The 12,116-nt window shown below is 44.0% G+C and overlaps 1 protein-coding gene across 4 annotated transcripts in view; it reads right to left on the reverse strand.

The window, feature by feature from the left end:
- The window catches only part of KIRREL2 (kirre like nephrin family adhesion molecule 2), a 105,917-nt gene that overhangs the window by 31,141 nt on the left and 62,660 nt on the right, over positions 1–12,116 (reverse strand). For all 4 annotated transcript variants that reach the window (XM_060783905.2, XM_060783906.2, XM_060783903.2 and 1 more), the window contains exons 2-3: positions 4,018–4,167; positions 2,081–2,230 (exon numbers count right to left, since the gene is read on the reverse strand). In XM_060783905.2, coding sequence (XP_060639888.2) covers positions 2,081–2,230; positions 4,018–4,167 — 300 coding nt within the window. The remainder of the gene's footprint in view (positions 1–2,080; positions 2,231–4,017; positions 4,168–12,116) is intronic.

The following is a 12,116-nucleotide window of genomic DNA, read 5'->3' on the forward strand; positions in this document are numbered from 1 at the left end:
GGATTCGCGACACCTTTGCGCTCGATCCGGCAAAGGGGGGAGCTTTAGAAGCTCAACCTAGCCACCACTACACAGGTCCTCGTCAGGAGCTCGCTCTTAACGAGGCTTCTCCGTCGCCATGTCCACCGGAAGTCCCCCCAGTCCTAGTCTTAAGACACTTCTATGGGTGCCTTCCTTCCCAGGTCCCGGTCTTAAGACAGTTCTATGGGATGCATTCCTTCCCAGGTCCCTGTCTTAAGACATCTCTATGGAATGCTTTTCTTCCTAGTCCTGGTCTTAAGACACTTCTATGGGCTGCCTTCTTTCCCATTGTCCCGATCTTAAGATGCTTCTATGGGGTGCCTTCTTTCCCAGGTCCTGGTCTTAAGACATTTCTATGGATTGCTTTCCTTCCCAGGTCCCAGTCTTAAGACACTTCTATGGGACCTTCCTTCATAGGTCCCAGTCTTAAGACATTTTTATGGGATGCATTCCTTCTCAGGTCCCTGTCTTAAGACATCTTCTATGGAATGCTTTCCTTCCTAGTCCTGGTCTTAAGACACTTCTATGGGATGCTTTCCTTCCCAGCTCCAAGTCTTAAGACGCTTCTATGGGCTTCCTTCCTTCCTTCCCAGGTCCTGATCTTAAGACATTTCTATGGGATGCTTTCCTTCCCAGGTCCCAGTCTTAAGACATTTCTATGGAATGCTTTCCTACCCAGGTCCCAGTCTTAAGACATTTCTATGGGATGCTTTCCTTCCCAGGTCCCAGTCTTAAGACATTTCTATGGAATGCTTTCCTACCCAGGTCCCAGTCTTAAGACATTTCTATGGGATGCTTTCCTTCCCAGGTCCCAATCTTAAGACATTTCTATGGAATACTTTACTTAATGGGATTAAGACATTTCTATGGAATGCTTTCCTTTCCAAGTCCCAGTGTTAAGACATCTCTCTGGAATGTTTTCCTTCCCAGGTCCCTGTCTTATGACATTTCTATGAGCTGCCTTCCTAATTGAGAGAGAAGTCTATTGCCAATCGATTTAGGAATCGTCAGAGAAACCCACACTTTAAAAACTGTGAAATACCTGGAACCCAGAGTTGAAGTTTGTGTCATGTTATGGGTTCTGTGGGTTGCCGATTCTTAAATGTGTAGAAACACTGATTTTATTGCTTGGGATGGAAGTCTCAGGCTTCACTTGAATATCCTCTGTCAAATTTCATGTGAATCAAAGTGGAATAAAAAATGGTTGGCCATCCCAAATTTCCACCATATATAATACTAAGATCCCACCTGATGCTCACATTTCCGACATACATTAGAAACAAGAATCAAACAGGAACACACACTTTCAAGCCAGGACAACTTTTCTTATGTCAAATACCAAAATGTCTCCTTAAGATTATAATGTAAATTTCAATTTCCTCAACTGCTTTTTCAGGTCGGGCATCTTCTGAAGACCTGAGGACCTCAATGCCTCAACCCACAATGATTCTCCTTGAGGTTCACAACATCATTAAAACAGAAATGTGCCCCTTATCCTCAGCCCAGGTCCCGAAAGCAGGTTTCAGAAATGAATTGCCTGACTAAAATTCTCCTTTCTCGCCTCAAACAGGCCTTTTGTCAGAGACGAAATTGCATTTAAATGGGGAATTCTGGGACTTGATCCTCAAGAAATACTTTTTAAAGCTCTGGATAAGATTATGCCTGATCCAGATGAAAGGAAAACAGTGATATGCTGCATATCTGAGGATCATGATTTCCTGAGTAATGGGGGAACTTCATAGTTCCCCAGCAGCCGAACAAAAAGATAGCAGGATTTAGTGTAGTTTCCAGACTGTGAAGGTCTCCGAGTTTCTGTGGTGATAGACTTCCACCAGCAGCATGAATTTAAAAAGGTGGGGGTGAGCACCTTGTGATGCTATAAGCCAGAATTGGATACAGGAATTTGGGAACCTCTCTGATCTTATACTAGCTGAAATTGTCTTCCTTACAAACCAATTTTGGGATTAAGGAAAAAAGAAATGGAGCTGACTCAGGTCTGAGCACATTGAATCGAGAAGAGGATTGTTTCTGAAATGGATGGGAAAAATAAAGAACTCACTCAACACAGTAAGCTTGGCCCGTTGGGATCGCAGTGCTGCCTGTGTGGCTTGGCATTCATAAACGGCGTCATCATCCAGCTCCGCATAGTCTATCCGCAGGTTATGCTGTCCAGCAGAAGCATCACCAACAATGGAATATCGGGACCAGCCTGTGGTGAAGAAGGGGTGAGGTATACTATGAACATATTTGAGGTATCAATTGCAATCTCAACACATTACAGGAAGTTGCTGCCAACTGTGAGATAAATAAGGTTGAACACTGTGAAAGCCATCCACTGCATGGCTATCAACCTCCTCCCGGTAGACTCAAATCAAGGAAAAGCTTCATGAAAACCACCGCTCCTCTTAATGTTCCCCCAGCAACAGCAAGAGCATCCCTCTGGGCAGCTAAACCAGGAAATCCCAACTGGATGGCCCCCCACGAGGGTTTTCCTCCAGGGGCAAACCAAGAATGGCCAACTTGGAAGTCCCTGAACACTCAGAAGTGGAGTTGGAAGATCAAAAGACAATCTGGCAAAATGGCATTATCTAGAAGAATCCTCCACTTTGAGCGACTATGGAGCAGAACAAACAACTCTGCATCTGTATGCTTGCCTTCAATGCCCTGCCTCATGCACAGAGGAAGAAAGCTACAGACAATCCAGTTGCTGTTGCCTGTTTTGGGTCTAAAATTATTTAGCCACTTGTGTTCCCTCTATTTTATCAGTTTTATACTAATTTTGTTTATGCAATGCTTTTGACACTAAATAAATAAACAATGCAATGTAAAGAAATCAATTGGTTTGGGAATTAAAAAGCCTACAGAAGCCTCAATATGGAAAACGGTGAAGTAAAATTATGGGATGTATACTGCAAAACACCTTGGGAGGGAGGCAAAAAGTAACTGTTTGTTTCAAGAAAGAGATAAGAAAAACTGCCCAGGCAGTTCCCAAATTACAAACATCCAATTTACAAATGACTCCTAGTTAAGAACGGGGGTGAAACAACAGGAAGTGAGAGAAATATACCCCTCAGAAGGGAAATTCATTACTGAAATAGTTATCATGGGGAAAAGGTGCCTCAACTGAAGCTTTATCACCAGTCTTCATTTCCACAACAAGTTAAATTGTTCAAAATCCAATTGTAATAGGGAGAGAAAATGAGGTGAAATCTTCTGAACAGGGGCACAGACAGCATAGGCTGGGCTCTAGCACAGCTGGTAAATCACCAGCACCAATAAGATCTTACTAACCAAAAAATTGCCAGTTTGAAGCCTGGGTTGGGGAAAGCACCCGACTGTCAGCCCAGCTTACTGTCCACCTAAGCAGTTTGAAAACATCTTAAGAGCTGTAAGTAGAGAAATTAGGTACTGCTTAAAGTGAGGGAGGTATTTTATGGCACCATAAAAGGAAATACCAGAAATGCTGGCAACCAAAAGGAAGGAGGAAGTTTGTGATGGCTCTTCGTCATTGACAATGGAGTAACAGCACCCCCCTGTGGCCGGAATCGAGCACAACCTCCAGGAAGCCTAAGTTGGATGCTGACACAACATACCTATGTCTGTTGTTTGTCCTGTCTGCTTCAATGGAATTAAATGTTTGCTGTGTATGTGTTCAGCGATCCACCCTGAGTCCCCTTGTTGTTGTTGTGGTTGTTGTTATTATTATTATTACAAACACCACAGGGGTGTTAACTCTTTTCTACACTAGCCAGAGCTTGCATATCTATCTATCTATCTATCTATCTATCTATCTATCTGAAGTTACACATAAAATGTACCTGTTTCATACATATTCAGCTTAAGAACAAACCTACAGAACCCATCTTGTTTGTAATTTGGGGACTGTCTGTACTTGGTCACTACAGCAACTACTCAGTACCACAATATTGTAGAGATCAGTGCTCTAGGAGATCCACAACCCCCGGCCCTCCCTTCCTCAAACCATGATGAACATACCAGGCAGGTCTCTTTCTCCCCCCAGCGCGAGCCCATCCTTGGTCCACTGAACCATGCCGCGGTAGCCCATGACCACACAGGCGAGCGTCACTGACTGCCCAGACACGATCACTTGGTCCATGGGCTGCTGGAAGAAATATGCCGCCAAACCTGAGAAGAAAACACATATATCAAGATGGCGGGGTTAAAGCTATGAATAGTGACATATCGCCTGTGGCTCTTTTTGGATGCAGTTTCAAAGAAATATGCAAGAACTGACTTTCTGTTTCAGACCAATCTAAATAATCATTTTACTCCTAACAATAGCCAGTCAAATGCTTTTAAAAATGTGGAGGAAGGCTATGCTGCTGACATCATCTTGTCATCCCTGCCTACTATGGTGAGGAAAACTGTCCCCATGCATCGGCAAGTGCTAGAAGAGAGCCACACCATCCTGCACAAGGCTCCAGTGGATTGGACACAATTTTGCTCCATTAAATTTGGGAGCAAAAAACAGATTTACTCCAAAAATACTCCACTGCAAGCTTCTCCAAAGTTTCTTATGCAGTAGTTTCAAGATGTTTCATGTTGGTGACATACCTTTTTTTATACATGCATCATTTTGTGATACAGAAATTGAGTTTTACTAGCAAACTGGAACTTTTTTTTCATGTCAGGAGCAACTTGAGAAACTGCAAGTCGCTTCTAGTGTGAGAGAATTGGCAGTCTGCAAGGACGTTGATAAGGGTATGCCCGGATGTTTTACCATCCCGTGGGAGGCTTCTCTCATGTTCCTGCATGAGAAGCGGGAGCTGACAAATGGGAGCTCACCCTTCTCCCCAGATTCGAACCACCAACCTTTCGATCAGCAGTCCTGCTGGCACAAAGGTTTAACCCATTGTGCCAGCGGAGGCTCCAAACCAACTCATTATAAGAGACACAGACACATATGTACATTGGAATAACAAAATAGATGGATACACAGCATATCTCATGAATATATCTATATAAATAAAAATGTAATGTTCGTTTGTGGGATTAACATAACTCAAAAACCACTGGATGAATTTGGATGCAAGACCCAAGGAGTGACCATTACTCAAAAAAAATAGATTTTGCCATTTGAAAGTTGTAGTTGCTGGGATTTATAGTTCACCTACAATCAAAGAGCATTCTGAATTCCGCCAATGATGGAATTGAATCAAACTTGGCACACAGAACTCCCATGACCAACAGAAAATACTGGAAGGGTTTGGTGGGCATTGACCTTGAGTTTTGAGGTTGTAGTTCACCTACATCCAGAGAGCTCTGTGGACACAAACAATGATGGATCTGGACCAAACTTGGTACGAATACTCAGTATGCCCAAATATTAACACATATGGAGTTTGAGGGAAATAGACCTTGACATTTGGGACTTGCAGTTACTTGGATTTATAGTTCACCTAGAATCAAAGAGCATTCTGAACCCTGCCAACGACAAAATTGGGGCCAACTCCCCACACAGAACCCCCATGACCAACAGAAAATACTTAAGGCCATCCAGTCCAACTCCACAAGGGCAAGAAAACGTAATCAAAGCCCTCCTGATAAAGAGCCATCCAGCCATAGATATAGATAGATATATATGATTCACACACACACACACACACACACACACACAGATATAGTATCATAGATGTGAAAGGTACCCCTAAAGAAGGACAATTATATGTTGCATGTTCCAGAGTACATAAACCAGACAATCTCCACATCAACACTGACAAAGAAACAGCAAGAAATACTGTTGACCCACAAGCATAAAGGAATTATATATATTAGAAACCAACACTTTCTCGTTACTTTATTTTCCAGATCACCAGAGTGGGCCACAGCAATGCGTGGCAGGGGACAGCTAGTATATATATATGATTTATTGCTTATTTCACATAGACTCAGAGGATTCTCATTATGCTTGTGTGACACACCTACACACTTCAGCCAGCACATTTACATGTCATGACACAGTTTGGAAAGCTCTGTTCTAGTGAGTATTATTGGCCATTTTAAAGCATTTGTGGTTTTTCATCCTCCTCTCGCCTTTTACAATCCTAGATAGTTCCCAATGCAAAAGGAATTGAGGAAAAAAATCTCATCGGTCTCTAAACTGTTGAGTCTGTTCAACTGTCCCTTTACTCACTGCAGGGCACTGCTAGATAATTTGGGGGTAATTCTTAAATCTAAATTTGGAGAATAGAGAATGCAGGGACTGAGTGGATCCCCAAAATAGCATGCAGCTAGTCGGACACATTTGCCTCACCTGTGCTATTCAGGGAGGATTTAATTTTGGAAACATGTTTTCTTGTACTAAAACTCACAGACTCTTGTAGTTGTTGTCTAAAAAAGCAACTTCCCTAAGTGCTGGATTCATTTCTGAAGCAATAAGCCCCCTTTCTGAATGTTGTCAACGTTGATATGAGTGTATGCTCATGCATCTTTCTGTATGTGCATTGGGTGCAGATTAAGAGTCAAAAATTGCATACTCCAATTGCATTCTGAATTGTCTCAGTCTCCTCAGCCTGGGAAGGGCTGTGAATGAAATACCCCTTTTGAAACCCCGGAGAGGCACTGCCAGTCATGCTAAGCTAGATTGCACTAATGATCCGACTTAGTGTAAGGCAGCTTCCTTTGTTCCTGTCAGATATATTGGGCCATAGCTCAGTGGGAAAGCACATGCTTTGTATGCAAAAGATTCCAGGTTTGCTGGAGGAGGCTGGGAAAGTCTTGCCCGAAACCCTGGGCAACCATTCCCAGTCATTGGAGCAAATTGAGAATGGAGAATATGTGGCCCTCTACATATTTTGGATTGCAACTCCCATAATCCCTTATGATTCACTAGGGCTGCAGGACAAAACTTCTAGAGCAGTGTTTCTCAAGTTTCCTAATGCAGCGACCCCTTAATACAGTTCTTAATGTTGTGGTGACCCCCAACTATAACATTATTTTCTTTGCTACTTCATAACTGTAATTTTGCTACTGTTAGGAATAGTCATGTAAATATCTGATATGCAGGATGTATTTTCATTCACTGGATCAAACTTGGCATGGATACTCAATATGCCCAAATGTGAACACTGGTGGACTTTGGAGAAAATAGACCTTGACATTTGGGAATTGTAGTTGCTGGGATTTATAGTTCTCCTACAATCAAAGACCATTCTGAACTCCACCAATGATGGAATTGAACGAAACTTGGTACACAGAACTCCCATGACCAACAGAAAATACTGGGAGAGTTTGGTGGGCATTGACCTTGAATTTTGGAATTGTAGTTCACCTACATCCAGGGAGCACTGTGGACTCAAATAATGATGGATCTGGAGCAAACTTGGCAAGGATACTCAATATGCCAAAATGTGAACACTGGTGGATTTCGGGGAAAATAGACCTTGACATTTGGGGGTTGTAGTTGCTGGGATTTATAGTTCACCTACAATTCTGAATCCCACCAATGATAGAATTGGCCCAAACTTCCCACACAGAACCCCCAAGTCTTGAATGGAACTGCTGTTACGAGCCTCCCTCCAGTCTTACATGCTCTCCCTCGCCCGCACATGTAAATCACGCTGCCATGCACCAAGCACGCCTGCTCTCCCCTCCCTGCTTGGAGGCTAAGAAACAGCCCTCTCCTTGGCTGAGAGGCCAGCCAATCACAGTGAAGGAGGGCTTTTGATGGGAGGATTCAACTCTGTTTCCAAAAAAGGAAGCAAAGGACAGGCAGAGAGATCTTCAGCCTTCTCTGCCAAAGGGGTTCCTAAGACCATCAGAAATATATGCTTTCCGATGGTCTTTGGCCACCCCTCTGAAACCCACTTGCAACCACCCTAGGGTTCCCAACCCCCAGATTGAGAAATGCTGTTCTAGAGCAACAAAAAGTTCCCAGCCGTAGAGCAAATATTGCAGTGTTAGATAGACCAATGTATCTGACCTAGTGGTTTTCCTTGTGCAACTGCCATGGTTCACCTCCAAATTGCTCAGTTATGGAAGGAAGACAGAATGCTTGCACAGTGTCTTTTGAATGCTAGCGCTAGGAGGCATCCATCTGAAGCACCTGCAATATAAGGCAGCATGCTAAATTCTTCCTAACGTCCTACTGCCTCATATGGCTGTTTGTGTAGACAAGGTTGAAATGTGTAGCTGACACTCCACCTTCTTGTGCTTGCGATGTGGCTCTGTGACAGTTCATCCACCAACACACACACACACACACACACAGAGAAAAACACCTCTCGCTCAGCTGAGGAAAAGTGCCCATATTCCCAGAGCATTACCCCATCTGTCATTAGTTTTGCGGTGCAATTCTATGCATTCCTACTCAGACATACCACTTAATACATTCAGCTAGACTTACTCGTAGGTAAGTGCATCTCTGCTGTAGTCTCCCTCTCCCCGACTTTTCCTTTTGTGCAAAAAGTGGAAAGCAGAGAAATGTGGGGTAGGGGGAGGAGCAGAGTGTGTTTTAATTTTATTTTGAGGCAATGCAGCTGCCCCCGGGTCCCTGGCATTGCCTTATCTCCCCTCCACAGACTGCTGAGGTGCCGGTTTGGTGTGCTCTGCACATGCCCTTCAGCCAAGAAAGACTCTGTTTCCGCTCCCTGCCGCCTCGATCTTACCACTTTCTTCTACTCCCTTTCTCCCACTCCCCCTGGGGCTCAAGGCAAATTGCATTAAAGGAAACTTTAGAGATACTCTTTCGAGTGTACACATATATAAACACACAAATAAATTAGCATTTCACTAAAATATTAGCCCTCTTAATCCCTCCCTTTGGTTTGAAGTAAAAAAAAGAGAGATTGTGGGTCAGCGCATAAAGGAGAAGGCCTTAGAGGCTGGCAGAAGGAACAACGCACGAGAAGGAATCAGTATAGCCAATTGCATTGATTTTATTATTTCATTTAGTAGAGGGTTTTTTTGTACCGCACCTTCAATAAAGCGCCCCAGGCGAGACAGGATGGTTGCTTCACACAGCTGTACTCTGAAATTGCAACATGTTCCTGTACTGACAACTGTTACATTTCAAAAGGGGATATTAGCACAAATGTGTTTCAAGCTTTGTACATGCGCCTGGGGAGCTGTGGCCAATCGTGGCTCCCTGTTGCATGCACAGAAAACAGAGCAGGTTTGTAATGCAGTTGTAGAATACAGCTTGGAAAAGTTAGTTTTTGGGATGACCATTTCTAGGATCACCTGAGGGATTTGGGGGGAGTTGTTATATAAAAAAAATCCCTAAATTTTCTAAGTGGGCTTCAGAGACCATCCATACTGAGGTGTTTACTCAGTCCATGTGGAATCAGACTGTGATGATATAGTGGAGCCAAGCCATGGGGAGCCCCCAGTGGCGTAATGGGTTAAACCCATGTGCTGGTAGGACTGCTGATCAACAGGTCAGTGGTTAGAATCTGGGGAGAGCAGGTTGAGCTCCCTCTGTCAGCTCCAGCTCCCCATGTGGGGACATGAGAAAAACCTCCTACAAGGAGCTCACCCTGACCCGGGATTCGAACTGTTAACCTTTCAGTTGGCAATATTTACTGCAGTCAGGGGTAAGATTTACTGCAGTTGAGGGTTAACCTGTTGTGCTCAATTCATCTTATGAGGCAAGAAACTGAGGACTTTTTACAGCACCCCAAATCTTCCCAACAGCGCATCCTGCTTACCTTGAATACTGGGCCTTTGATATCCACTGGGCTTTGGTTCCAGGACCCCAGATGGATACCAAAACCTGTGGATGCTCAAATCCCATTATAGATACTGGCATAGACAAATGGCATTTGTTATATATACTGAGTGCTGGAGAGAGCCTGAGGATCTGTGAAACAGGAGATGCCAACAAACTAGAATTGCACTAAGTGAGCAGGAAAATTTAGGTTTGCTTTTGGGATTCCCTGCAATTTTTTTGAGTTGAAGTTGGCTGAATCCATGTATGCAAAAGCCATAGATGCATAGACGCAACTGTACTGCTATCTCTTTCTGGTATCTTAAATCAACTTTAGTAGAGAACCTAAGGAGCCCACGGTGATGCAATGGGTGAAACCCTTGTGCCAGCATAACTGCTGATCGGTTTGATTACAGGCAAAGTGGGTTGAGCTCCCTCTGTCAGCTCCAGCTCCCCATGCAGGGTAATGAGAGAAGCCTTCCACAAGGATGGTGAAACATAAAACATGCAAGACTCCCCTGGACAACGTCCATGCAGATGGCCAATTCTTTCACACCACAAGCGACCTGCAGTTTCTCAAGTCACTCCTGACACGAAAAAAGGAGCCAAGGCACATAGAGTTGCAGCACAGAGCTTTTCAAAATTTTCAGAGACAGTGGCATCACCTGCCAACACTTGCTCAATTCCTTGCTTCTTCTAAGCTTAGCTGCAATCAATCCTCAAAATAGTTAGGGCGATGAATGAATTTCCCTAGAAACACATTGTTGCGAGATTTCCTAGTTATTTTACATGGATGTATCCACAGGAGCATGTTGATACTACTTTAACTGTAACAGTTCCATCCTGTGAGATCTAGGGATTTATAATTTGTTGACTATGCTATAATTTTGCAGTGTGGATATTCCCCAGTCTTCAATAGACTTGTGCACGGGATTCGTTTCTTCTTTTTCCTCAGTTTCTTTTGGTACCTTTGGTACTTTGGGAGCTGGTAACGATAAGGGCCCAACACGAAAGCAAGTGGGGGCCGATCTCAGCTCCTCCTCTGCTTTTCGGCATCACAGTTTAATCTTTTTTAATAATCCCCCAGCAAACAAAAAGAAAACCCTTATTCCCTGAAAACTACTCTCCTCTTCCAGGAGGTCATCATTCTTCCTTATCTGAAAAGAATGTGTGGCACAACCCAGGAGGGAAAGTGCACACCAGCCTGCAGTCGAGCGCCTCTCTGTCTCCTCTAGAGTAAGAAACAGAACTTGCTCCTTACCTTGGAAAGAGTATGTGTGGCGTGCAGGCCCAGGAGAGAAAGCATGAGTGCCTGCCTGCAGCCAAGCAGCTCTCCTCTAGAGTAGAAACAGGTAATAAGCCTCCTTCTGATAGAAAGCAAATCTTTCGGCACCCCAGAGCAAAAACAGATATCTGCCCTCCTGATTCTGGGAGGCTTCCCAAAAATGGATCAGAGCCCCCACCAAAAGCCGAGACACGAAATTTACCCAGATTGCCTAGTCTTCAATAGGCAATTAAGAATCATTAAGATGAAAAAACCTTGTAGAACTGGTTTGTTAATATAGATCCACTTACATTTTGGGATCCTCTCTGATTTTGTGGTTAGAGAAAGTATATTAGTTGAACATTAGAAAATGTTGATCATTTCCGCTACCTTGGCAGCCACCTCTCCACAAAAGTCAACATTGACACTGAAATACAACACTGCCTGAGCTCTGCGAGTGCACCTTTTTTTCCGAATGAAGCAGAGAATGTTTGAGGACCGGGACATCCGTAGGGATGCCAAGGTGCTTGTTTATAAAGCTATTGTCCTCCCAACACTGCTTTACGCCTGCGAGACATGGACTGTCTACAGATATCACATGCAACTCCTGGAACGATTCCATCAGCTCTGCCTCCGGAAAATCCTGCAAATCTCTTGGAAAGAAAAGCGGACAAATGTCAGCATGCTGAAAGAAGCAAAGACCACCAGCATTGAAGCAATGCTCCTCCGCTATCAACTCCGCTGGACCGGCCACATTGTTCGGATGCCCAACCACCGTCTCCCAAAGCAGTTGCTCTACTCCGAACTCAAGAATGGAAAACAGAATGTTGGTGGACAGGAAAAAAGATTTAAAGATGGGCTCAAAGCCAACCTTAAAAACTCTGGCATAGACACTGAGAACTGGGAAGCCCTGGCCCTTGAGTGCTCCAGCTGGAGGTCAGCTGTGACCAGCAGTGCTGTAGAATTTGAAGAGGCATGAATGGAGGGTGAAAAAGAGAAACATGCCTAGAGGAAGGCATGTCAAACCAACCCTGACCGAGACCACCTTCCACCTGGAAACCAATGCCCTCACTGCGGTAGAAGATGCAGATCAAGAATAGGGCTCCACGGTCACCTACGGACCCACCAGTACACTGATCTTGGAAGACTATCCTACTCGGACAA

The sequence above is a fragment of the Anolis sagrei genome, chromosome X, assembly GCF_037176765.1.
Source record: "Anolis sagrei isolate rAnoSag1 chromosome X, rAnoSag1.mat, whole genome shotgun sequence".
NCBI lineage: Eukaryota > Metazoa > Chordata > Lepidosauria > Squamata > Dactyloidae > Anolis > Anolis sagrei.